A 26,875-nucleotide genomic window follows, 5' to 3' on the forward strand; every position below is an offset into this window, starting at 1 on the left:
CCTGGCTGGGGTGTATAAGCCTGCCTCTTCCAGACAAGGCTTCTGTCAGTTGTCTGGGATAGGCAGTGGGGGGACAAGGGAGATCAGATCTGGCCTGACCTATTCTCAGCTGGAAGTCAATGAGCCACAAGGGAGGGGGGCAGGCAGGGTTCCTGTAGAGAGGACAGCCATGAATAAACCATGGGGGTCAAAAGCAAAGCAGTTGGGAAGAGACAAAGGCTTCGGGTCCAGCATTGTTAACAACAGAAAGAGGCTGTCAGGAAGGGGCCCTCCCCAAGCCGTTCTACCCAGACAGGCTAGCTGAGTCAAAGGATGCAGCTCCTTCCCCCCTACCTGGGCCCCCAGCTGGGCTCCATACCTACAAAGAGAACGAGGCACGGGCCCTCATTGAGCTGCACGGCGTTGGAGTCGGAGAGCTCCAGTACAGGCTTGGGGTGCCAGGGGAACTCCCGGCAGTCTTCATCATTGAGGACCTCCACCCGCCCCTGTCGGGTGATCATTTCTCCCTTTGGATCCAGCACGATGAGGGTGGGGATGCCTGGGTGGAAAGAGAAGAGACAAAGGCTGGCTAGTCCATAGTCCTGTCCCACAGGGAAAGAAGCCCGGCAGAAGAAGTCAGTCTGTCTCTCCCATTTACTGACCCTGCACCATAGCAAGGCACAGGGTGCTGGCCTCACCCTGAATGAGATGGGGATGGAAGGAGACAGAACAAAAAAGAGTGTGGACAGGCTTCACACAAAGAAGTGCCCGCACCTGCGCTCGGCTGGTCCTTCCTGCCTGTCACAGACCTGCTTGTATTGATTTTTAAAAATGTAGCCGGCATTTTGATGCCACTTTAAGGTTTACAAAGCACTGCAGAGATGTGATTTCATTTGCTCCTTAGCATAAAAACACTATGGGAAGTCGGTGCTCTAACTGTCCCTGTTTTACGGATGAGGGAGCTGGGCCTCAGTGAGGTTAGGTGATTTGCCTGAGGCCACACAGATTCTGAGCATCTGGTGCAGGGTTCAGCTTAGCCATGGGTCACCTGGCTTCTAGAGTGTGCATTCGTGCTCTTTATAATTCATATCCATACACATGTACATGTATATTTATCAGTGTGTTCACACTCGCGCGCGCGCACACACGCGCATACACCCCCTCCCCACACACACACCCTGGTTACAAAATAGGTCTCTTGAAGGCAGGGGCTGCCTCACTTGTCTTTGCATCCCCAGGGGATGCTCTAGATCCTGGCACAGTAGGCATATGGTAAATGCTTGTTAGCTGATCGATTTGGCCTGAAATTTCTGGTTCCCTGCCTCACTCCTGTGGCCCAGGGCAAAGCATTAGGCTAACAACATTACCATCAGTACCAGCAAAGTGCTCCACGGCGTCAAATGTGGCCACAGAAGTAAGAGTATGTCATTTTTATGATTAATCATCCACACCTGGCACTACTCAGGGCAGATACATAGATCTGCTATCAGATACCGAGCAAGGAGAGGCAGATTCTTCTCTATCTTCTTGGTGCCCTGGATTCCTGGCTGGGTGGGGGGCAGGAGACAACAGTGGAAAACAATCCCTGCGGCTGCCCATGGAGCTGAACTGGGGCCTCCTCCTGGGCTGCAGGCTCCCAAGAACAACCTCCTTCCCCAACACTTGCCCTCTTCTCACCTCTTCCCAGGGATCCTGCCAATGGCAGTCAAGTGACAGAAACAGCCCCCCTCCAACTCCTTTAGGAGATTCTGCCCTTTTGTAGGCAGCCACCCCCGCCCCCCCTTACACGGCATCTGAGACACTTGTACAAGCTGCCTGCCTACTCCTGGCTGTGGGGACGAGAATTTCATGTGGCCCAGGGAAATCCAGGGCAGTTTAATATTTATAGGTTTCCATTCCTTTGCTGGGTAATTTGCACCCTTAGGTCATGTCTCTGTGGGGACCGTGCCAAAATATTAAGAAGGCAGCTCCAGTGTTTTGGAACTTACCAACACAGCAGACCCAGCCCCTCTGATTTCAGTCTTCAAAGGGAATAAATATATAAATTATGTTCACACTTATTAGGAGAAGTAGATTAATGTGTTAAGGAACTAACCTGTGAGGGAAATGTGTTACTGAGGGCAACCATCCCACATGCTTCGAATAAGACTTTGTGAGTTTTTAGGGGTCTGTGTTGAAGACAATGTGGTCACTAAACAATCCTTCACCAGTAACTCTTTGATCCCCTGGAAGTCTTATGATGCTTCTGGGGCTGGAACGTGGGGAAGGGAAGATAGATTGGGAAACCCCATTCCATCAAAGGGGAATCACCTTCAGAGGCCACTTAACCTGTGGCCTTCATTTCACAGAGAACGTCACTTGCCTAACGTCACTTGTTTTTACTATTACATTTTGTGGCCATTTGTAGCCATAATGGCTTTTGTTTTCTTTGAATGGCTCAGCTTGCCTCATTGAGCCTCTGGACACTGTGGCTTGCTCTTCCGGGGCAGGAGGCCCGGGGAGCATGCCGGGAGGCAGACGGCTTCCTGTGTGGGGAGTCATGGGGCTGGCTGAGGGGAGGTGTTAGCTCCAGAACCTGGTCTACCCTAGGGGGAGGAGCCAACTCAGGAACCAATCGGCCCTGGTCATTTGGGCGGAGCTTGATGATGTCAGAAACCCTATAAGAGGGGAGAGGACAGCTTGAAGATTCTTCCTCTCTTTCCTTTTCCGGTTGGAGCCAGAGGCAGTTACAACGACCGTTACAGAGGCAGTTACGACCGTTACATCGTCAGTTTCAGTTGCAGCTTCAGTTTCAGAAACAGACACAGCTGAGGCAGGAGCTGCCAGCAGCAGAGCTGATCTACGGGAGGAAGCTGAACAAAGACTTCAGTCCAGTGGGTAATCTTATTACCATCAAGGGGGAAACATGATTTTGCTTTACGCAATCATGTTTCTCTGTAGCCTCCTGGTTACTCTTTCAAGGCGTACCTATTGGGCCTGGAAGATTATGACCAACATATCAAAATGGGGCTTCTGGTTCATGGGTTGGTTACTGTGGAGCCTAAATAAATGTTTTGATTCTTCTGCCTTCTACTTTGAGAGTTTCTTCTATCCGGCGATTCCGAACCTTTCAGACATGTTTATGATCCTCTTTGAGATTATAAACTCGGCCCTCCTGATACACCATTAAGTAGCAGGGCTACCCACATTTAAACTCAGGGGCCATCTAGTCCAGCTCCTCCTGAATAGGAATCCTTTTCAAAAACATCTAACGAGTGACCTTTGCATAAAGACTGCAGGTGGATCTGGAGGCAGCCTGTCCCACACTGGGCAGCTCCCACTGTTAGGAAGATCTCCTTCCCTGGGGCCAGACCTGCTTCTGCAGCTGCCCTCACTGCTCTGGGCTGGGTCCTTGGGAGACTAAGCATATCTTCTCATTTTTCTTCTACATCATCACAGCTCCTCTAATACATGGGAGCAAAGATTGGGGGCTCAAAGGGCCCTGAGAGCTCATCGAGTCCAACTTCCTAAGTCAGGTGACTTGCCCAAGGCCACACTAGGACAGTATCATGCCCCACTAACCCTCTCCTCCAGAATAAAAAGATCTCTAGTTCTTTGGACCAGTTTTTCTATGGCATGATCAAGGAAGCCCTTGGCCATGGAGGTGCCCTCCCTCTTCTGGATGCTTTCTATTTGTCCAAGAAGAGAGGCTTGCCCATCTGGTTACAGGCTGGGGGAGGGGGATATTCAGAAGCTTCCTTCTCTTTCTATCCTCCTTCTCCTCCTCCTCCTCCTCTCTAACTATGTAGCAGAGAGCTGAAGGCCATAAACACACCTCCTCTCACCCAGGGCCAGCCTAGGGACAGGCCAGGTCCCCTCTGCTCAAAAACAATCCCTTTACTGCCCCATTCACTCCCATCCCACCTCCCCAAAGAATAAAATTCTACTGATTAGAGATTTACTTAAATAACATACTAAGAGTCTGAAAGCTCCTAGTTAATAATGACTTTTTGAAAAATAGCTTTTACATTCAAAAAAAGTGCTTCCACAGTGAAGTGATGGGCCCGTGGGCATCTTTATGCTGCTATTCCTTCTTCTATGGGGATTGGTTCCCTTCCCTGGGGCCTAAGGCTACCCCCAAATGGGGAGAAGCCAGTGGCTAGCAGGCCTTCCAGGAAGAAAGGAAGAGCATGGCATGGTTGAAGGTGGACCCTACAGCTCTAAGCAGATACGAGGAATGGGTGTGACCTCTGTCCCATAAGACAAGAAGGAGAAAGAAGTGAACTGAGAGATGAGGATCAGGCAACAGAAAAAGCCTACTTTGGGTAGTGTGCTAATTCAGGGGACGGGCCAGACTGGACTGGAGAGTGAATGAATGGATGCAGAAGCATTTCTTCAGCTTCCTCAGTGTCAAGGGAGGTGCTAAGTACTGGAGGTACGAGAGAAGAGGAAGCCTGTTAGCCCCTGCTGTTAAGGAGCTCTGGCTCTGAGCAGAAGAGACAGTGCACACATGGGAGGGAAGGACTCAGCCCAGAGCAGGGGGCAAAGGGCCAGCCCACAGGCCATGCTGGAAGCTGGGAGCCAGAAGAAAGGTAGCCTTGGGTGCGGTCTTGTAATGGATGTTCTGAGCACCAGAGGGCAGCATAAAAACACTGAACTCAGAGGTAGAGGGAGAGGAAGCACCAGAGGAGGTGAAAGAAGAAAGGTTTGCAAACTCTGCCTCCAGAGAAGAGGACCAGGGGTGGAGGCCACAGAGTCACCTCCCTCTGGTCGAAAACGCCTTCCTCCAGGGAGCTGGGGGCAGGGACTCAAACCCAGGGGCAGCCTGGCACCAGGGACATGCCTGATCGGAGTCAGGAGGGCTCAGCATTCTCTCTGAGGCATGCATGGCCTTGGCCAAATTTTCTGTATACAATCCTTTTCTATACAATTAGAATGATTCATGGAGTACCGGGGCTCCAATTCCACCTCTGATTCTCGCTGGCTGTGTGGCCCTGGGCAAGTCACTGAATCTCTCTGAGCCTCTGTAAAATGAGGGAGGTTGACTTGATGTCTTCTAAGGCCCCTTCTAGCTCTAAACCTGTATTGTCTGCAGCCATTATGTTTTATGCCCTGCATTTATCTTGTATTTATCAATTTACCTTTTGGAGTAAAAGCTCCTTATTACACTGTAAGCTCCTTGAGGGCAGGGTCTCTTTTTTGTCTCTTTTTGTATCTTCAGCACCTCGCACACAGTAGGCATCTAATAAATGTCTGATTGACTGGTGGTAAAGACTCATGGTACCTTTTCTTTGTATCTCTAGCATTTACCACAGTACTTGGAACACAGTAATTGCTTTATACAAGATTGTTGATGACTTAATTAGCATGCAAACAGGTTATGGACCTTAGGCAGAAGTGTTCGAAAAGCTCTCCTAGCCTTCAGCTGAAGGGGAAGCTGCAGGGTAGGGGGCCACAGAAGCAGGGCTGGTCTTACTCTGGTCTCCGTGTCTCCATACTAAGCACAGTGCTGGCAAATGGTTACTACTTAATAAGTACTTGGTATTCAAAATGTTATTACCCAATCCTCAAAACTCTTACATATAAACAAAAGGGCCCCCTTACAGAAAATATATTTTATCAATGTAATCAGTCCACAAGCTTTTAAGCGCCAAGCACATGCCAAGCGGGTGTGTGTGTGCAGGGGGTAGGAGTTGGTATTACAAAGACAAAAACTGGGGGCTGTTCCTCCTCCAAGGAGCTTCAGTCCCACTAGGGAACACACATATATGAATAAGAAGAGAGAGAAGACAAAGACCAGGTAAATCTGGAGAGGAGGATGACACCAAGCAGCTCAAGAAGTCAGGAAGGCTCTTGTGTAGAAGGTGTCAGCCACTTGAGCAGAATCTGGGTGGAGGAGACGGAGGAGTGCTTGGAACAGCCTGTGCTACAGTGAGGACAAAGGGGATGGAGCAGCCCATCAGAGGGACAGCAAGGCCATTTTGTCTGGACCAGCAGAGGACCGGAGAATAATGTGTAGTTCGGATGGAAAGGTGCGTTGGTTATAAAAGTCTTTAAACGCTCATTTAGTCCTGGAAGAGACTCCTGAGAGCTCACCCAGTCCAACCTGTCCATTTTATAGATGGGGAAGCTGAAGGCCAGAGGTACAGAGAGATGGCAGATGCCTGAAGCAGCATTCAAATCTGGTCCAAGATTTAGCCCCCTGAACCACAGCTTCCTCATCAGTAGAACAGAGATAAGAAGTCCCAGAGAAACTACCTTGAAGACCAAATGAGATAATCAATGTAAAGCATTTTGCCAACCCTAAGATGTTATTTTAGAAATCAAGTTTTAGCTGACAGATGAGAAAGGTCAAGGCTTAGAGAGATTAGGTGACTCAAGGTCACATGGTCAGTAAGTGGTGGAAATGGGCCTCCAACCCAGGCCTTTGAACCGCTAGGGCTCGTTCCACTACACCGTGTAGCCAAAGTCCCCTGAAGACAGAGCCTGCACCATTTTTTGTTAAAGGGAAAAAAAAATCACTCCAGCCAACAGGAAGAAGCCCTGACTCAGGTCAGTTCTGCCCCTGCCCTTCCTGACAAGATGCCATCTCCTCTGACAGCCATGGATTAGTCCACCAATTACAAATGGGAGATACCTTTTGCTAGCTGTGTCTAAACACTTTATTTAGAAAGACATTTTCAAGATGCTGTGAAACTTCAAACTCTGGGCACACTCTATAGGACACTCATTATCTGGCACAGGCACCAGATGGATGGTGCCACTCACATCTTCAGAGGGAGGGGAAGGAGCTCCCAGGGGCCTCTGCTGCCAGCACCAAGGCCCAGGTGATAAGAAGCATCTGAACACCTGCACATCTCTCCCCGACCCTCTGAACATGAGCCACTCCTTCCAACAACTGCATGATATCTCAATTCCCTGGAGAGGATTCAGCTCCTGACTGGAGAGACTTGGAAACCTTCCTTCTTCCACGTGCTGCCCACTCACTGGGGATGCTGTAGGCTCCTCACTGTCAGGACTCTGGGCTCATCCTGGCCACCCTTTGGAAATGGGGCCTCACTAGTCTTGCAGTCAGGGCTGATGCCGAGCCCAACCTAGGCCGTGGCCTGTGGCCATGTAGCCACCACTGTCTTTGGTTCATGCATACAGAGAAGCAGCAGCAGCTGGAGCAGGAGACACGTCCAGTGGAAATCTTCAGGAATCAGAGGGGAAGCTTCCTGTGCAGTCAGCGGTCTCCTGGACGCTGGCCTAAGCCAAAGGGCAGGCTATTCTCTCCATGCATTAATACAGATGGTGAGGAGAGCTGGTTCCAGGCTCATTTCTGCCACCAACTCTCTATTACACTTTCCTTTTCCCTAGGCTGGCATTTCTTCCTCTGTAAAATGAAGGAATGAGGCGAGGTGGTCCCTCAGACCCCTTCCGGATCATATAACCTAAGTTTTTATTCCATGGTGTATCGAAGGCCATGCAGAAAAAGTCTTTTGATTCTATGTGTGGGCATTTTCTCCATTGGTGTAGACTACAATCTCTCCACACACCTTCTCATCCTGTGCAATTTTCAAAGGAAGAAGGGAATGACTTTCTTATTAATTACCAGGAAGCATGAATGAATGGATGAAAGAAAAAGTATCAAGTGCTTCCTGTTACCAGCAAACACAAAAATCAAGCCAATTCGTGCCCTCAGGGAGCTTCTATTCTTCTAACAGGGAAGACAGCTGACACAGGGCAGTGGGGGCTATCTGGCTGTGGTTTTGGACAGAGTTGTTGCAAGGATGGTGAGTGGAGTCATAGGGCAACCCATGGTCATGTCGTTTTTTGGAATGGTGGGGATGATTTGATTACTCCTCCCAGGAGACTTGGAAAGAGGGATGAGGAGGCTGTGTGCACCACAGCTGTGAAGATTGCCAGGAAGCAGTAGTGATGCGCCAGTTTGGGGGCAGGCTCAGGGCAGGAAGCTGGCATGCAGGAACATGGCATGAAGACCTTTGGTGAGGCAGCCAGGGAAGCCGAATCTGCCCTCTCTGGCTCTGCTCTCATCCCAGCGTCTCCCTAACAGCCTTGCTGCTGGGCACAGGGTCTATCCAACTACACACACCCTTTGGATCACGTATTAGAACTCCCACCAAGCCTAATGTTTCACACCTGCCAAAGCCAGGACAAATTCTGTCGTTGTCGTTTAGTCGTTTGCCAGTCGTGTCTGACTATCCGTGGCCCTATTTAGAGTTTTCTTGGCAAAGGTACTGGAGTTGGTTTGCCATTTCCTTCTCCTGCTCATCTGACAGATGAGGAAACCGAGGCAAAAAGGGTTAAGTGACTTGCCCAGGGTCACACAGTGTCTGAGGCCAGATCTGAACTTGGGAAGATGAGTCTTCCTGACTCCAGGCCCAGAGCTCTATCCACTGAGCCACCCAGTTGCTCTGGATCAAGTTTTTATCCCTCTACAAAGCATTCACTACTCAAGGACCTTAATTCTTAAGCTGGACAGGTGCTATACGGCCACAGAGGAAAGAAATCAAGACCCAGCACTTAGCACAGTGCCTGTCTCGGAGTAGGCACTTAAAAATGTTTATTGATTGAATAGAGTTAAGAGACATGGATTCAAATCCTTGCTGTGATGCTTATTACCAAGTGACCTGTCTGGGCCTCAGTTTGCTCCTCTGTAAAACAGTGGAGTAGACCAGATGACCCCTAAGGTCCCCTCTAAATCTCTATCCTGAGGGCCTATAAATTTAAAACCTGCTGTCTCCATCCCCTCCCCGCTCAGAACCATCCCACTGAGGCTTCTGGAAGCAAAACAGGCCATAGCAGGGAATCTGGACACTTGGCCAGTCCACAATCAATGTAATACAATGTAACACAATGCATATAATATAACATAATGTAACACAACACAATACAATGTAACACAATGAATTGAAGAGAGAAGAAGTGAAGGTCCAAGGTCGTACAACAGACACCAAGACTCAAGTGAAGACCTTCAAAGAGCAGCCAGTGGTCAACCATGTCGAATGCCCAAAGCAGGTCTGATAGGATGAGGCCTGGGAAAAGGCCACTGGATTGGGTAATTGGGTAGGTGGTCATGGAAATTACTTTCTCAAAGGTTACCAGCTGATCGGTGAGAGGAAGGGTTGGCTGAAATGGGTTAAGGTATGAGATCATACTCTCCCTGAATCTGTTTCCTCATCTAAAACGGGAATGATCATGCCTCTACTGTGTGCCTCGCAGGGCTGCTGTGAACAACAAAGGGGATGATGTTTGCAAACCTCTCAGCAGACCTTGGGGCTGCTGATCAAGGGCCACCAAGAGCTCCTGGAGCAGCAGTGCTCCTCACACCACCAGTCCTGATGCCAGCCTGGCCCCCAGATATTGGCCAGGGGACAAACCTCGGGGAGAGGTGAACCATCAGCTCAACCCCCAACTTCGTCAGCAGCCTGAGCTACTCAGGACCCAGAAAACAGAGTTCTCACCCTTAAATTCCCTGGTTCAACATTTGAAATGGATATGATCTGGTCAACAGAAACAACATGAAGGAACATGCCTGACCATCCTTTACCACTGAGCCCTGGGGACCGTGGGGCCTTCCCCTCTGACTTGCAGCTGGAACCTCATGTATATGGTGCCTCCCCTATCAGAGTGTGAGCTCCTTGAGAACAGGGACGGTCATGCCTTTCACTTGTGGCCCAAGAAATTAGCACAGCAATTGGCATGACATAGTAAATACATAAATACTGCTTTTCATTCATTCATACTATGACAAAGAAGTGGAGGGATCAGACATAGAATACTCATTCAAAAAAAAGGAAACTCCAGTTATTGGCAGTGAAAAGGAGAGAGACAGGGCAGCAGCTGAAGGAAGCTTGAAGGACAAGCTTGAAGGAAGATATTTTTTAAACCATAAGGAGACCCCCATTCTTAGGGAAAAGAGAAGAAACCAGGGAGGGAAAGACACGAGATACTCAAGAGAAGCAGCTGAGAGGTCCTCGAGGTCAGTCCTCGAGAACAGGGGTAAGGGTGTGGGATGTGGATCGTAGAGCAGAGGGGGAGTCGTCTATTTCCCTTCACAGATGGGAGCTGTCATCATGCCTCTTATTCTGTGATGGGACGGGAAGAGAAGGGACAGAGCTTGTGAAAAAGCTGAGCCAGCAAAGGTAAATGGGACCTGAAATCCCAAGCCCAAGCCCAAGGCCCCAGTTCTCAACTGCTGTGACTGAGGAAGGAAAGCTGGGACTGGGGTCTGGCAGGGCTGGGGAATTCCATGGGGAAGGCCACAAGACGGGCAGGAAAGGTTCTTGGTCAGTGCTCTGGACCTCAGGTCATTAGCCACAGGCCTTCTAGACCGAGCCTGTCAGGGCTTCAGAGGCTGCTTTTGGGGAACTCGGCTTTCCCAGGCTGCCCCTGACAACCCTCAGCCTGTTCCTTCGGCACAAGGGAGCAGTGAGATGTTCTCAAAGGCTGGGCTATGGGAAGTCTGGGAGAACAATGCTGCTGAACTGCTAGAAAGACATAAAACACAGCACAGGGATTTATTAACAACATGTGCTTCTACTCAGAGGACAGACCTCCAAAGTTAATAGACTAAGGACCAAAAAAAAAAAAAGAGTTCACAAATAAAACAGCCTATGAGAAAGAAGACACACAACTGCCAAGAAGGTAATGGCCTTTTAGGGGAGATGCAGCATGAGGGGATAAAATAGTGAGGGGGAGCACCCCTCAGGTCACCCTTGCTCTCTTAACCATTTCACCGAGCAGGCAGTAGAGACTTACCCTGGAGCCTCTGTGGGAGCTACATTCTCTTCATTCCAGGCCCTGACGAGGCCGCCTCACATTCCTCAGGCCTGCATGCCACTGGTTGACGGAAGCATGGCGGCTGCAGCATACTGACCTCATGCAGTGGTTGAATTACAAATGAGAAGATAGCGGCCAAAATCATCATCTCATCACAGAAGGATTTGTTCATCACGAACCAGGGCCTCCAAGACCAGGCTGGCAGCTTGGAGGGAATCAGGTGCCTCACTGGATTACCTGCTTCATCTATCTATCTATCTATCTATCTATCTATCTATTTATCTATCTATCTATCCCACACCCTCCTGTCAGATTCTCTAAAAACCCCTACGTGGACAAGTCAGCCCCCTCCCCAAAAACACCTTCATGAGGGTTCCCCATTGCCCACAGGATAAAAGCCCAAGTACATAGGCTGGCCCTGAAAGGCCTCTAGAACCTGACCATGAGTGCAGTGGGGAGAGCCCAGGCTCTGGGGTTAGAAATTATTCCCTGTGTGTAGTAAAACTGCTGCTTCCCTGAGCCTCAGTTTCCTCCGCCTGGACTTCCCTGTAATCCCTTTTGGCTCTATGTTTCCGAAGTAGGATCTCCCTAGCCTCATCACTCGTTGATTCCCAACATGAACCCTTCCCATCCGCTACCCTGGTCCCCAAGCACACACACCCTCTGTCCTGTTGCTTGTTCACATTCTATCTGTTACAGTCCAGACCCTCCATCTCTTCCAGCATGGGCCCCTGGGGTCACAGAGTAATAGAGGAAACCTAGAATTATCTAAGTCCTTCCTTGTGCCCACACAGTTGTGGTTCAAAGCTATGGAGGAAGAGGAAAGAGGCACATTCCTACGCTGCTGCTGGAATTGTGAACTGGTCTAGCCATTCTGGTCTAGAAAGCAGTTTGGAACTACATCCCCAAAGTCACTAAAGTGTGTATACATTGTGTTATCACCACTAGGTCTGTCCTCAAAGCAATCAAGAAAAGAGGAAAAGAACCCAAACGACAAGCATGATTTTCATAGTGGTAAAGAGCTGGAGAGGGAAACAGTGCTCATCAGACAGGAACTGGCAGAATAAATTATAACCACTAACATTTACACAGCACCTACTATGTGCCGGGCACTGTGTTCAGGGATTTACAATTATGATCTCATTTGATTCCCACAACCATCCTGGGAGGTGGCTACTATTATTATCCCCCATTTACAGATGAGGAAACAGGGTTCAGCGACTTGCCTAAGGTCACATAGCTAGTAAGTGTCTGAGGCTGGATTTGAATTCAGGACTTCCTGACTCCAGGCCCAGCACTCTATTCTTTACCCCATCTAGCTGCCCTCCAAATGGGGATGGTTTAGAGAAACCTAGGAAGACCATACGAACTAGTACAAAGTAAAGGAAGGAGAATTAGAACACTTTATAACAACAAGAACATTATAAGGACAAACTCTGATTGATGAAGTGACCAACCACAGCTGACACACACTAACATGTCAGCTGGCTGATGGCTAATGGCCTCGAAGCGAGGAGTGTGTTTTTGGGACAGGTTCAATGTGGGTTTCTGTCTTGCTTGATCACGCATATTTGTTACTAGGGTTTTGTTTTGTTTCTTTTCTGAATGGGGGAGGGAGGTGGGAAGGAGAGAAAATTAATGCTTGCTCATTGAAAACAGAAGGTAAAAGGTGTGGCGCATGTTGATGGCGAGAGAATGGCCCATCACAGCTCACCAGCCCTCTTTCTCTCTCAAACATAAGCCAGCTCCATAGCCACGCCTGGCGCCTCATTATCTGGCTGGGCATCCTATCTCTTCTTCCATTATCATCTTGTACAACATTCCTCAAAACTTGGTCTACTATTAACTTTTCTCAACATGATCTGTCCTGGGTCAAATGACACACTCATCATGAAGCCTTCCCTACCCACAATGATCTCTCCTTTCCTTGACCTTGTCTACACCATTTCTTTGGCACCAATCCCGTACTGTCCTGTGCTAGTTCCTGGATTAGTGTTTTGTGTTGGTAGTCAACTCTGAACTAGAAAGTAAGTTTCTTTTTTAAAAATTTTCACATCAGTCATGTATAAAAGAATTAGAACGAATGGGAGGAACCATGAGAAAGCAAAAAATAACAAAAAAAAGAGTATTCTTCGATCTGCACTCAGACTCCATACTTCTTTCTCTGGATGTGGATGGTACTCTCCATCATGAGTCCTTTGGAATTGTTCTAGGTCCTTGCATTGCTGAGAAAGGCTAAGTCTACCAAGGTCAGTCATAACACACTGTGGCTGTTACTGTCTACAACGTTCTCCTGGTTCTGCTCACTTCACTCAGCATCAGTTCATATATGTCTTTCCAGGTTTTTCTGAAGTCCACCTGCTCATCATTTCTTATACCAAAATAGTATTCCATTATATTTGTATACCACCACTTGTTCAGCCGTTCCCCAATTGATGGGCATCTCCTGAATTTCCAGTTCTTGGCTACCACAAAAAGAGCTGCTATAAATATTTTGTACATTTGGGTCCCTTTCTCACTTGTGTGATCTCCTTGGGATATAGCCCTAGAAGTGGTATTGCTGGGTCAAACGGTATGCACATTTTTATAGCCCTTTGGGCAGAGTTCCAAATTGCTTTCCAGAATGGATGGATCAGTTCACAACTCCACCAATAATGAATTAGTGTTCCAATTTTCCCACATCTTCTCTAGCATTTATAATTTTCCTGTTTTTTTTCACATTAGACAATCTGATAGGTGGGATGTGGTACCTAAGAGTTGTTTTGATTTGCATTTCTCTACTCAATAGTGATTTAGAGCATTTTTTATATGACTATAGATAGCTTTCATTTCTTCCTCTGAAAACTGCCTTTTCATATCCTTTGGCCATTTATCAATTGGAGAATGACTTGTATTTTTACAAATTTGACTCAGTTCTCTATATATTTTAGAAATGAGGCCTTTGTCAGAGACACTAGTTACAAAAATTCTAGAAAGTAAGTTTCTTGAGGGCAGGGCCCTTGATTCATACTTCTTGGGGCCCCTGAGGTACCTAAAATCCAGCAGAAATGGAGTAAATATTTGCTGAATGAACAAAATAAATGAAAATGCAACTCTTCACTCTGTGTGGTTTTTTTTTCCTTTCTGGATTTTTTTTTTTTACATTTGCATGTTCAGCTGGGAATAGAATGAGGGGAGCTGATTTCCATGTCTCGCCTCCTGATGACCTCAACAACTCTCCACCCTTGCTCCTTCATACTCAGCTCTAGAAATACTCTTTGCATGCCCTCAGGAAGCGTTTTGCCGTGGTGGATGATGCTGTTCTTCTACAAGCTGGTCTTTCTTCCCCTCAAGGGCTCTAAGAAAAGACCCCAGCCACCTGGAAAGGTCCCCTCAAGGCAGTGGGCTCTAGTGAAGTGAGCACTGAGCTTGAAGTCTGGAGGGAACCAGATGCCAAATACTGGCTCTTCAGCTTCCTCACTGTGTGATTGACAATAAGTCACTTAACTTCTCTAAAACTCAGCGAGACCGCTGAACTTGCACCCCTCCATCATGAGGTGGTTGTAAACCTTAACCACAGAATGCTTAAATCTTCAGTGAACCAGTGATCTCAGGTGGCTACTACCTCCAGAGAGCAGCCCACTCATCTTGATCCTGCACAGAGTCTCTACCCATGAGGCTAGGGGATGGGTGCCAACAGTGTTACCCTCACTCTGATCAGTTTACCTCCTTTGCAAGAACAACTAAGAGGGCAAACAGGATTGCCAGCTTGAGGACAGGGGTGTTCCCACTGTATCCTGGCTTCTGTGAGGAGGTGAGCCTGGCCAAGACCAGGCTTTGGAGGAGAAGAGCATGTGATCCCAGCTCTGCCGTCTCTCACTCCCAGGGTCATGCAGACAAGTAAGCCTTAGCTCCTCGCAGAAAACTTTGGGCTAGGAGGCAGGGCACAAGGACAAGTTCTACCATAAACCACGTCTGGCCTTGAGGCATTCACCTGCCCTCTCCAGGCTTCATCTGTGTCCTCATCTGTAAAATGAGGGCTGGATGATTTCTAAGATCCCTTCTGGCTCTGCCGCTTTGTGATTTTAAACAATTGCTCCTCCCCTCTGACCAGGCTGCTCCCCCGTTCAGAAATCTTCAGGGGTGCCTGACTGCCCGTAGGAGAAACAGCCAAATCCTGGCACTGAAAAACCTCACAGGCTGGTTCCACACCCCTTTCTAGTCTTGGGTTGCTGTTATTCTTGTATAGATGACAGCCAAGCCAGACGAGCCTGAAAGCTTGTCCCTATCCCCATAAGTAGCCTGGCTGCTTATTCCAAGCTTGCTGGAAAGGACCACTCAGATGCCCCCTCCTAGATGAGGCCTCTCTCAATCCCCTGAGTTGTTCCTGTTCTGTCTCTTTGAATAGTATTTTGTATTACTTGGTTGATATTTCGTAAGTATTCAACTATATACGTGCTCCACCCAAGTACAAGGAACATTCCTTAAAGACGAGGATTTTTTCATTTTTCTCCTTGTATTCCTAGGATCTAGCAGAGAGTTTTGCATTCATTAGGTGCGTAATAAATGTTTACTGACTCAAAGGCTCCTTTCTGCCTTAGTTTCCCCATCTGTAAAAAAGGGAAAGAATCTGCAGCCCAAACCTGTCTCCTAAGGTTATGATGCCCAGCTATGGGATGGTGCTGATGAGGTGAAGGGTACAGGGACGGCTTCAATCCTTTATGGATTAGTTTCTTACCAAGGAAAACTGTTTCTGAGTCAAGGAGTTGCTTCTCTGCTCTCCCCTATTTGATTTCTCCCAGAAACATACACCCAGCAGAAAACTGCACGTGTGTGGACAGACAAGCAAACATCTGCCTGCATGCCTGGTGCACATGAGCTTGACAGCAGAACAAGGTCTCACAGGGTGAAGAATATGCACGTGCACAAAGATGGTGGCCAGAATGGCCTTTGTAGAAACCCTGAGGGCTGGATCAGTACTGAGCCCTGGGGCCCAGTTAGTTCTGGTTCTGTCACAGGATCTGGATGTAGCCTCAACCAGTCTCCACAGAAAGGAGTTGGCCAGGCAGCTGATGGCCCAGAGTTTACTCACTTAAAGACAAATACAACAGTCACGTCCCTCATCATTAGCCAGAAAACATGGAGATGAGCAACACTCAAGGGCTGATTTTTGAGCACATACCTAGTGCTTGTGGTCAGGCTGTGAAGAGAAGGGAGAACATGGCACTGGACTTGGAATGTGAGAAATGTGTTTCTTTTCTCTTTACAACGAAGGTCAAGGCCACAAAAGGAGCAGAGGGACAGGTGTGCATGGGAACCAACACTCTGGAAAGAGGTCTGTACCTCCTCCTACCTTGGATTCCATAGAGTCGGTTGAGACGTGACCTCCGGGCTTCATCAGTGTAGGGGACAGCAAGCCAGGGCATTTCACTGAAATACTGTTTGAAGGAGTCCTCTGACCTATGGAGAAAAGGGCACCCCAAATGACACTGGCCTTGCCCCCCAACCCCCAGGCCTTCCACTATTTTTTCCAGGTATTGCCCCAAACCAAAGACATCCTGCTGTTTGTTATTTCCATTCCTAGATACCCTGGGAACTACCCAGGTCTAAGAAGCCTTCACCTATAGACAAATGCAGGGCCCCAGAAATCATGGGCAGATCCCCAAATAAAATATCAAGCCTTTTCAATGTTTTGTAGACTGTTCTAGCCCACCTTTTGGCCAGTTCAATCCATCTCTTTCAAGTCTTCTAACAGGGAAAGGTTATTTGAAAGAGTCTCGCCATCTGTACCACAACATCATATTCCCTGGTGCATTTCTTACTTGTGTGCCTGCCAAGGAGCCCTGTTTTAGGGTCAAGTGGCACATGGGCACTTGAACTTCATGTGCCATGTGGACACACAGTGTTATCATCCCCTTCTGGGACAATGGAGAACAGAGAATGAGGGCTCCACGAGGGCAGGATGCCACTCTAATTTTCTCTTCAGAGTCACAGTGCTCAGCACTAAGTAGGAGCTTCAATGCTTGGGGGACTGGCACCAAATGTGTGCCACCAAGAGTGAAGAATGGAGACAGCTGAGATAGGGCAAGTGGGAAGACCCTCCCAACACCCCAGTTTGTTGGCTTAGAACCAACTTGTGAACAAGAGCCTGGAGGTGAAGAGGTCAAGGAGAGCAGAAGTGCCCCCTGGGACAGAGACTGAGACTTGGAGACAGCCCGGCTCCTGGTGAGCAAAGCCATCTGGAACCCCCCACCCCATCCAATGCGCCTGCCCTCCTGTTGTTCTCACCCCTCACCCAGAGGCCTCCTGCATGTCAAGAAGCCCTCAGCTACAACTGCAGCTGAGAAGAAACAAGCCATGTTCCCAGTCCCAAGCAGGTGGTGGGACATTCTGCAAACATTTGGCTATTTTCCATCCCCACCCCAGCATGCTCCTCTGTCATCCTACAGAAAGCCAAACAAAGTTGAAAATGCATTTAATCCCAATCTGCTCTTTCACAGAGACTGGAGAATGTCAGAATTGGACGGGAACTTGGAGGGCTCTGGCTCAATCCCTTCCCTTCACAAGTGAGGGCACAGAGAATGTGAAGATGCCCCAGTATTCAAGTCAGAAATGGATTTTTTCTCATCTTCTAGTCAGACAGCTACAGGAGTAAGTGTGAAAGGTGTTAGTCCCTTCTCCAATGATCATGAATGTGTTTAATTTTTTTTAAAAAGGCACAGGAGGGTATCATGTGTGTTATACATTTCAAGGGAAGCAGAAAGACACCTCCAGTTTCACAGCAAACATTACCTGTCAGCGCTAACAAAAATAATCTCAAATTTCTGTCCTGACTCCTTGATCTTCCGGTAAGACTCCACCAGGACTCGGGTGAGACTTCGGCAAGGCGGACACTGACAATAAAGAAGAAATGCTTTCCTTTTAAAAATGCTTAAAATTCCTCCTTTCATTTCTCAGAAGGGCCACCTGGTAGATAACCTGGTCTAGGAAAGGGTCAGAAACAAACTCTCTCCTCCCAGATGTCAAATATTGAATAAATTCCTCCTGCCTTAGAATTTCTCTGGAGGGGCAGCTAGGTGGTGCAGTGGATAGAGGAACAACCCTGGAGTCAGGAGGACCTGAGTTCAAATTTGGCCTTAGACACTTACTAGCTCTGTGACCCTGGGCAAGTCACTTAACCCCAACTGCCTCAAAAAAAATTTTAAAAAAAATTTCTCTGAAGACCATGAGTTCATTCTGTCTACATGCTGCTGACAGCTGGCAGGCAGGGAGGCTGCACACTATACTAGGAAGGACCCTAGTTCAAAATTGACCCATGACACATTGGCTAGCTGACTCTGGGCCAGTCCCTCCCCTTTTCTGAGCCTTGTCTCACACCTCTGTAAAAGGGGGTGATTATAATACATGTAATGCCTCCCACACAGCGTTACTGTGAGGTTAAGATTTTGCCAACCTTAAGGCACTCTATGAACATACGCTACTGCTGGCCTCCCAAGAATCCCTCATAGTTACTCCAGGCCTGATCAGAAGGGGTAAGGAGGAATAGTCTTACTAATGAATATTTAGTTACCAAAGAAGTAATTTCTTTGTATTTATTGTGGTTTTATGGCTATTAGTGCCAACGAAACTTGGCACCCTTGAAGGTTAGGGAAATGCCCCCCACCCTGTGCCTAGTAAACTTCCTGTCTAAGCTGTGGTACATTTCACGGCCAGCCACTGCTGAACAATCTTTTCTCCTGCCTAGACTGATGGCAGAGGCATGGGGAAAGTACTCACCCAATGGGCAGAGAAGTAAACTCCCACATGAGACCCTTCCAGGCAGCTGCTGTCCAGTGATTGGCCATTATTTCTAAGCAAAGACCCGGCAATGACTTCACTGAAGGGCTTGGGTCCCCAAGGGAATTCCAAACCTGAAACGGGGCAAGCAATGTCAGACACGTGACTCTGGCTTGAGCACCATTTGGCTTTTGAGGCTGATAGCAGCTCCCGTCTGATCCAGAGACTGTGGCACAGCGGGAAGGTCAGGACACTTGGGTTCAAATCCCACCTTTGGTGCTTATTGGCTCCAGGACCATGAGGAAGCCCCTCAAACTCTTTGAGCCTGCTTGCTTATCTGCAAAATAGTGATCCTCCTCAGAGGGCTGCTGTTAAGAAAGTGGCCTGGAGAGCTTAAAGTGCTATCTAAACATTAACATCATTACCATCATTAGCGACTGGTGATTCAGAATTTCTAGTTTTACCAGAGCAAAGGAAGCAGAACCCACATGTGCCAAAGCATTTCTTCTCAAGGAGCTTCCAGCTAATGAGTTCTTCCATGGTTCCTGATCTGGAGCATCGTGCGGATGGCCTGTGCCAGCCCGAGTTGCAATCTCTTCACCAACATAAATGCATATAAATCAGGAGGTAATTTTTAACTTTGTATTTCACAGGACCACAGATCTAGAGCTAGGAGGGATCTTGAAAACAGTGAGGCCCAAGCAGGTGAAGTCACTTGTATAAGGTCACACATGTAGGAAGGGTCAGAGGTAAGATTTGAACCCAGGTTCTCTTTCCATAGTAAGAGAAGTTTATGGAAGTTGCTACGGCAACAAAAGACCCTCCCTCACGTGGCCAGCTTAGTGAGGAACCTTTCCCAAATTAGCCTGACTGGTCCTCAGGCAATGGCCAGTCAGTCAGGCCATCCATGGGCCTTGGAAGAATCTGCCAGAGGGGGCAGCTAGGTGGTGCAGTGAGTAGAGCACCAGCCCTGGAGTCAGGAAGACCTGAGTTCAAATCCGGCCTCAGACACTTGACACATGTACTAGCTGTGTGACCTTGAGCAAGTCACTTAACCCCAACTGCCCTGCCAAAAAACAAAAACAGAAACAAGAATCTGCCAGAGCTTCTGTGTGCTGGAACAAGCTCCATACCCCTGAGGAACAGGAGGTGGATGAAGCCAGCCCTGTTTAAGAGGCACATCATGAAGCTCTGAGTCGCCCGATGCTCCCCCAACAGAGCAAGAGGGACGGCATTGGCTGGAGCAAAGGAGTAGACAGAGGTGTCTATGCCTTATATGGCTTTGTTTGAGGGTCATTTCCAAACACTACAAGCTACGCTGATTCCAAGAAGCCTATAATTTTCAGAAGTTGACATTTGTTGACAAAATGGCTCTTAAAGCTAGCCCTGGGCTCAGAGTTGCTCTGTGAGTACCCCCTGGGCTCTCAGCCTAGCTTCCCTTTCTCCTCAGTCAGATTCCGGTTCTAAGAGCCACATATTTAGGAGTTGGGAGTCCTGAGTGGGGGGCACAGTCAGTGAGTAATGGGCCCTCAGCACAGTGCTGGGGCAGAGAAAGCAGCTGATAAGTGCATGGTGATTCGCTGTTGGCGGGATGAGGCCTCATCAGAAACCAGTGTAACAGGAGCAATGAGCCGACACCTGGAGCTTTATGGCTCACCCAGAGCTCTGCGCACGTTATCACACACATCGTCACAGCCACCCCAGGAGGGAGGTCCTATCATTATTCCCACTTCACAGATGAAGTAACTGTTGCTCAGAGACACGTCCAGGGTCACACAGCCCTCCCGGGGCTGCAGTGAGAAGCAAATGAGACAATACATGTGAAATGGCTTAGAAACCCGGGAAACACCACGTGAAGATAAGACGGTTTAATGACGAGAGAGATACACAAGACAAGCCTCTTCCACGGGATGTCCCAATTTGCACTTACAAGTTTTTTACTGTTTGTTTTTCTATCGCCTACATTCACAGCCATCCCTTAAAACAAAAGATTAAAAAGAGGGGAGAAGAAAACCAGTCAAACCAACACATGGACATGCAAACTTCAAGTTATCTGCAGAGTTCGGTCCCACATCTCTTCTTTAGAGCCGAGTGTGGCCATTATAATTTCACAGCACTCGGTTTTGGTTGTTTTGTTCTTGTTGTGGTTGTTTCCGTTTGCACTGCTGTAAACACCGCACAGGCTCAGGGAGACCTGAGTTTAAATCCAGCCTCAGCCACTGACTAGCTGTGTGACCTTGGCCAAGTCACTAGACCTCTCCTGTCTCAATTTCCTCAACTGTAAAATGGGGATCAAACAGAACTCCCCCGCCACCCCGGGCTGTTGTGAGGATCAGATGAGATCAGATTTGTAAAAAGCCCTTAACACAGTGTGCCTGGCACACCTGAGGCGCTATGTTAGCCATTATTCTTATTCCTATTACTGTAACTATGGTTCTCTAGGTTCTGCTCCCTTCACTCCATACTGCTTCATACTAGTTTACTTTTAAATGAAAATTGTCCACAACTGAGAAAATGCAGGAATCATCATGAAGAAAAGAATCCTTCTAGAGTGAAGCAAATCCAATTATATTTAGAATATATTTCTATTTACATATTGGATTATATCTATTATTGCACATTTGTGCTTTGTTTACCTGGGGTTTGGGGCTAGGAAAAGACAGAAAGAGGTCCCCATGGGGCTTACCTTCTGGGTCATCTCGGATCACCAGCAGCCCATTTCTGCACACAACTTTCCCTGTGGTAGCATCAATGAAGATCAGTGATGGAATGTTGGAAATTCGGTATTTGTTCCATAATTTAAGCTGTAAGAAAAAAAGAGGAAGTTAGACAGGCCCAAAATACATTCATTAACTCATTCAGCAAGTCAGTTCCTTGAAAGCAGGGGCGGTTTTGTTTTGTTTGGTCTTTCTTTGCATCCTTAGAGCTTAGTGCAGTGCCTGGCACATAGTAAGCGCTTAGTAAATGCTTGCTGATTGACTGACTGCCATCTGTGATACGCTAGCTCCTGCAGGGAGATCAAGGCATCTCAGAAGTCCTCCAGTCCAAGCCAGATTGGAAAAAAGAGGAGTAAGAAAGCCTTACTGCCCAATAGAGGCGCTAAGGACTGACAGACCCAGATAATGAAAATATACTTAGGCCTAAGAGGAGAGGAACAGGCAACTATGAGATGAAGGAAGAATTGAAAGATACAACTTCTGGATAGTAATAATCAGCGTCCTTAACATCCTATTGTATAACGAGCCTGGTTGGCTGTGGGTCAGTTAAAGCCATCACTCCCTCGGCCTTCAGTAAGCCTCCTGAAGACTTCACGCACCCAAGGCAAATATGAATCAAAGACAGGAACAGGAGATCTGATTGCCCTGAGCACATATACGTGAAGGGTGGTTATCCTCTTTCTTCCCTCCCCCTCAGGTCCTCCATCTATAAAACTTGGTGAAGGATCAGCCATCCTTCAAACAAAATCAGATCTCTGGCCAGGTGAAGAAGATAGGAAAGGAAGCATTTCATTAACTTGCCATGTCATCACATACAGCAAAACGGTCTTCTGCTTCCCAGGCATGCCCTTGGCCCAGCGTGGAAAAGAAATAGGCATGTCAAGCAGAAGGTTAAATATTTATATGTTCCCCAATTTCTCTTCGTGGGAAATCTCCAGCTATTAGTTGTATTCTATTCAATTTGCTAATAAACAAAGGAAAGAAATAGTCTAGGAGCTGACACAATCTCTTAATCTCTGACACTCAAAACTCAACATTTTGTATTTGCTGATGTTTGACACTGGCCATGCAAACTGGCAGAAGGCCAAAGCCTCAAAGACATCAGGCTGAAAAGCCAAGCATAAAAATTCAATAAACATCTGTTAAGTGCCAATGATGATAACAATGGAGATGCAAAGGATAAAATATAAGCAGTCCCTGCCCTCAGAGGGCATCCTCCTGGGGTGGAATTCCTCACTTCAAAATTTTTAGCGTCTTTCAAAGCTCATCCTGAGGAATTTCTATTTTATCCTAAAGCACTGATGATGTTTAAAAAGCAGGAGTGTGGTCAGACCTGTGCTTCCTGGAGATTATCCTGGCTGCTGTGCGAAGGACGCCTTATTGAGATGACAGATCAGGGGCAGGGAAGCCATTAGCAGAGGCCCAGGGGAGAGGCGATGAGGGACTGCACCAGAGTGGTGGCTGGGGCAGTGGAGAAAAGGGGATGGGTGTGAAAGATGGCAAGCATCAGCAAAACTGTGGGGAGGGCCAGGGGAGAATCTGGCACACCTCCTGGCACACCACATCACCCACCAGACCACGGCAGCCCCATATTCTTTGCAGGCTTAAAAGCTCCTCGGACAAATACTTTTTCTGACAGTGATAAAACACTGAATCTTAGCATTAAGAGAGAAGCTAGGAGTTATCTCATTCAACCTTGGCCTGAAACACAAATCTCTAGGACATCATTTATCAGCTGGCCTCTTGACTTGAAAACCTCCAAGCACAGGGTGCTTATTATGTGGTATAGCAGAGTCCTGCATGGGAAGGAAGATCTGGATTTGAAGCCCAGCTCTTAACTAGGTGTATGAATGACCCTGGACAAGTCAGAATCTCTGACTCTCAATTTTCTTATCTGTGAAATGGAAATAACTATTCAGATTTATAGAATCCCAACCCCCCTTTTTAAGGCTTCCAAATTCTTCTCCACAACCCAGTGAGATAAGCAGCATTACTGTCTCTGGGAGCAGCCCCTTTCCCCTTTAGGACAGCTCCAATTGTTCAGAAGTTAGTCCCTCTCACTTTCACTCCCTGTCCCAGTTCTGTGCTCTGGGGCCAAGCACCACAAGTCTGCCCTGCTCTCTCTTCCAGGCAACAACCCAGTCTGGGAGGACGGGCGTTGGAGGAAGCATGCAGAGTGGGCCTCACAGCTAGGAAGGCCTGAGTTCCAGTGCAGCCTCTGTGACCCCAGACGAGTCACTTAACCCCTTAGTGCTCCGGAGGTGCTAGGTCCAGGGAGTTTCTTCTTGTCGCCTAATGCGGTCACAAGTCCAGGCCCAATCCTGTCTTTCCCAGCCTGTTCTGAAACCTATGTCATTAAACAAAATCACATCTATCAGTTCACCTCCAAAAATGAAAGAAATGAAGAAAAGCCAGAGAATTTCCTCCTTGGTGTAGGTGCTGCTGTGGTAAGGGTTCCCTCTGCCAGCTCTGCAGGATACAGGCTGCTCTTTAGACAACATTGCTACTCAGGCAATGATGCTGTCGGGAATCAGCCTGACCAAAGGCTTTCTCAAAGAAAAAGAACTGCCCTAAATCCAGCCCTATACAGCACACACGAAGGAAACCTGAAACTGCTGTTGTTACAATATTATTGGGGTTTTTTAATCCAATGGTAGTTTAGGGTTCAAGGAAGAAAGAAAGGGAGATCAGGATTGCTCTAGAGGATTACTCAAAAGTAAGGCTTAGGCAGCTTCCAGCTGGTTCCCTTGAGGGCAAAGGTGGAAGGATGTCCCAACCCCTGTGGCTGGGGTCCACAAAGAGCACCTCGCCAAGGCTGGTTCACTCCTCTGTTTTTTCCTAGGGCCGGAGAACCTGGCAGGCTCCCCAGACCAGAAGTGACGTCACACCCACTTAAAAAACCAACACTGCAACATTCCAGAGAAACCCCAGATGGGATTCAGTTTAAATGCCCTGAGAGACATGCGGTCGAACAACAAAACAAGACAATCTCAATTAGGACACAGGGATTAGCTGTCATTTAAACCCTGCTATAAAGAATGGGCTTGGAATGCAAGCTAGTGGTTGTGAAGACCCAAACATATTAATTTTGATGTCTGAATCAGAAAGTGCATGGAAGAGCTGCTTGTAGCCTGGCTCAGTCCATTCTGATGATTCTCTGGGGCACAAGCAGGCTGATTGGAAATGAGAAATGCATGCATCTGAAGAGCACTTGCCAAGATTCGCCACTGCCCTGGTTAATAGTCTCCTTCACTCTGGCGTGGCTTTCTAAAGTACACTGAACACTGAAAAATAGCTCTTAACGGATCATTTTAGTGCACGTCTGACCTCAGTTCACCTTACCTTCTAAGGAATTCAGTTGTGATGGCTACTTCCTTTCCCCACTTTTGTTTCTGCTGCTGTAATTTTCTCCCATCCTTCAAGTTACTCCTTAAAAGAAAACCAGCCTTTCTGCCTTTGTGCAAAATATAGGATGCTACAAGCAGGAGGGAATGGAAAGCTCAAAAATCCTCACTGAGCAGCTGCTGTAATCTGGAAATTATTCAAACTCCCAGGTCTGGATGCTGCCTGAGTCTCTTGATTTATACCTTGCCTTTAGGAAGGCAAGTGGCTCTAGCCTCTGGGCCTACGTGGCTGACTATCCACACGGAAGCATCCCTGCAGACAGAGATATCCGTTGTGACGTGGCAGCATATTCTCCAGAGCTTAATCAGTCTTATGGGTAATGAGTTCTTCTTCATTTCATTCCTTACTTCCAGCAAGAGATCCCTGATTCCACTGGTGCAAGCACTCCCCACAAGGACTGCTTACAATCTCTTCTCTCCTTAGGAAATGGCTTTGTGTAATGCTGGAGCCAAGATATTCATTCCCTAAGGACCAAGCTTCTGCTGGGGAGCCTTATACACTCACTCAGACCGTTCCTCAGAATTTGTTTCTTGGCCTCACTTGTCTGCCCTGGCGGGACCTGATAGAGAACCCACTGCCATCCCTATGCTGTAATAAGGCTATGGAGGAATAAGTAATCATAACAACAGTAACAACCACCGTTTAGGTAGCACTTTAAGGTTTGCAAAGTTCTTTACATAGTTCTTCCTTATCCAATCCAATTATATTATAGGAGGCACCCAGGAAATAGTTGGTTTCTCTCTCTCACCTCATTTGAGAGAGAACTGCTTGCCAAGTCTTTGTCTATTATACTCCCACAACATCTTGTGTCCATCCCCTTCTCTGTCTTTGCACACAGCCACCACCCTTGTTCAGGTCCTCATCATCCAATGACTATTACAACAGCCTCCTCGTTGGTCTCTCTGACTCAAATCTCTCAAGTATTCCAATCTACCCTATGTACAGCTAGAAAGGAATTTTCCTTAAGGGCAAATCTGTCCATGTCAATCCCCCACTTAATAAACGCCAGTGCCTCCCTCAACAAGAGGATAAAATATAAACTATCCTGTTTGAACTTTAAAGCTCTTTCTAACCTGGCTTCAACCTACTTTTCTGGCCTGACTCTCCATCCTTCTCCTTCGAGCCCTCTTCGGTATGGCAGACTGGCCTTCTTGATGTTCTCCATTGATGCCGTACCACCTCCCATCTCCATGTATCTGCACACCAAGGCCGGATCCCTTGCCTGAAAGTCTTCCCTCTTTACTTCGGCTACTGCAATTCTGCTTTGCTCACACAGCACAGCGCCTTCTTTGATGTGGTACATCATGCTGGGTGGTCCTTTGCCAGCATCTCCCATGTCACACAATCAATTCCAAAATTCTTCAGAGAAACCTGGAGATTGCCCCTGTATCGCTTCTTCTGACCACCAAGTGAGTACCTTCCTTATGCAACTTCTTTGTAAAATATTATTTTAGGAAAGCGTGTATTAGGCATTTGAACAACATGACCCGCCCATTAGAGTTGCCCTCTCTGCAGCTGAATCTGAATGCTTGACAGTTTAGTTCGAGAAAGGACCTCAGTGTCTGGTACCTTATCCTGCCAGGTGATCTTCAGAATCTTCCTAAGACAATTCAAATGAAAGTGATTCAGTTTCGTGGCATAGGTGCTGGTAGGCTGTTCAGGTTTAACAGGCATACAACAATGAGGTCAACACTGCAGCTCTGGAGACCTTCAGTTTGATGAGCAGTCTAATACCTCTTCTGTCCACACTTTCTTTCAGAGCCTCCCAAACACCGAGCTAGCTCTGGCAAGGTATGTGTCAACCTCATTATCAATGTAAAGTATGCTGCCAAGGTAAGTGAACTTATCCACAGTATTCAAAACTTCTCCATTTGTTGTAATAGATGGTCCCATGTATGGATGGTGTGGTGTTGGCCGGTAGAGAACCCGTGTTGTAGCTCAGGCCCAGACTGCATTGAGTGTATAATCATCTATAAACAAAAAGTGGAACACCAACTCTCCCTCCTGCTTAGTCTTGACTTGTAGCCTTTTCAAGTTAAATAATTTACCATTAGCGTAGTAGCTGACTTTGATGCCGTTTTTGTCCTTGTTGAAGGTGTCCGACAACATCATGCTTTAAAAAGCACGGGGGCAAGCACACAGTCCTGCTTCACTCCATCGATGACTGGGAAAGCCTGAGAGCATCATCCATTATCTAGAACTAGGAAAGCATGTTGTCATGTTGACGTACAATACTGATGAGTTTCTCTGAACGC

At 47.5% G+C, this 26,875-nt stretch overlaps 1 protein-coding gene across 1 annotated transcript in view; it reads right to left on the bottom strand.

The window, feature by feature from the left end:
* Window positions 1-26,875, bottom strand: part of NXN (nucleoredoxin) — a 159,634-nt gene that overhangs the window by 8,272 nt on the left and 124,487 nt on the right. The window contains exons 2-6 of the mRNA XM_036766160.1: window positions 21,185-21,302; window positions 18,499-18,632; window positions 17,515-17,615; window positions 16,076-16,182; window positions 359-538 (exon numbers count right to left, since the gene is read on the bottom strand). Of these exons, the coding sequence (XP_036622055.1) occupies window positions 359-538; window positions 16,076-16,182; window positions 17,515-17,615; window positions 18,499-18,632; window positions 21,185-21,302 (640 nt within the window). The remainder of the gene's footprint in view (window positions 1-358; window positions 539-16,075; window positions 16,183-17,514; window positions 17,616-18,498; window positions 18,633-21,184; window positions 21,303-26,875) is intronic.

The sequence above is a fragment of the Trichosurus vulpecula genome, chromosome 7 (assembly GCF_011100635.1).
Source record: "Trichosurus vulpecula isolate mTriVul1 chromosome 7, mTriVul1.pri, whole genome shotgun sequence".
Classification (NCBI taxonomy): domain Eukaryota; kingdom Metazoa; phylum Chordata; class Mammalia; order Diprotodontia; family Phalangeridae; genus Trichosurus; species Trichosurus vulpecula.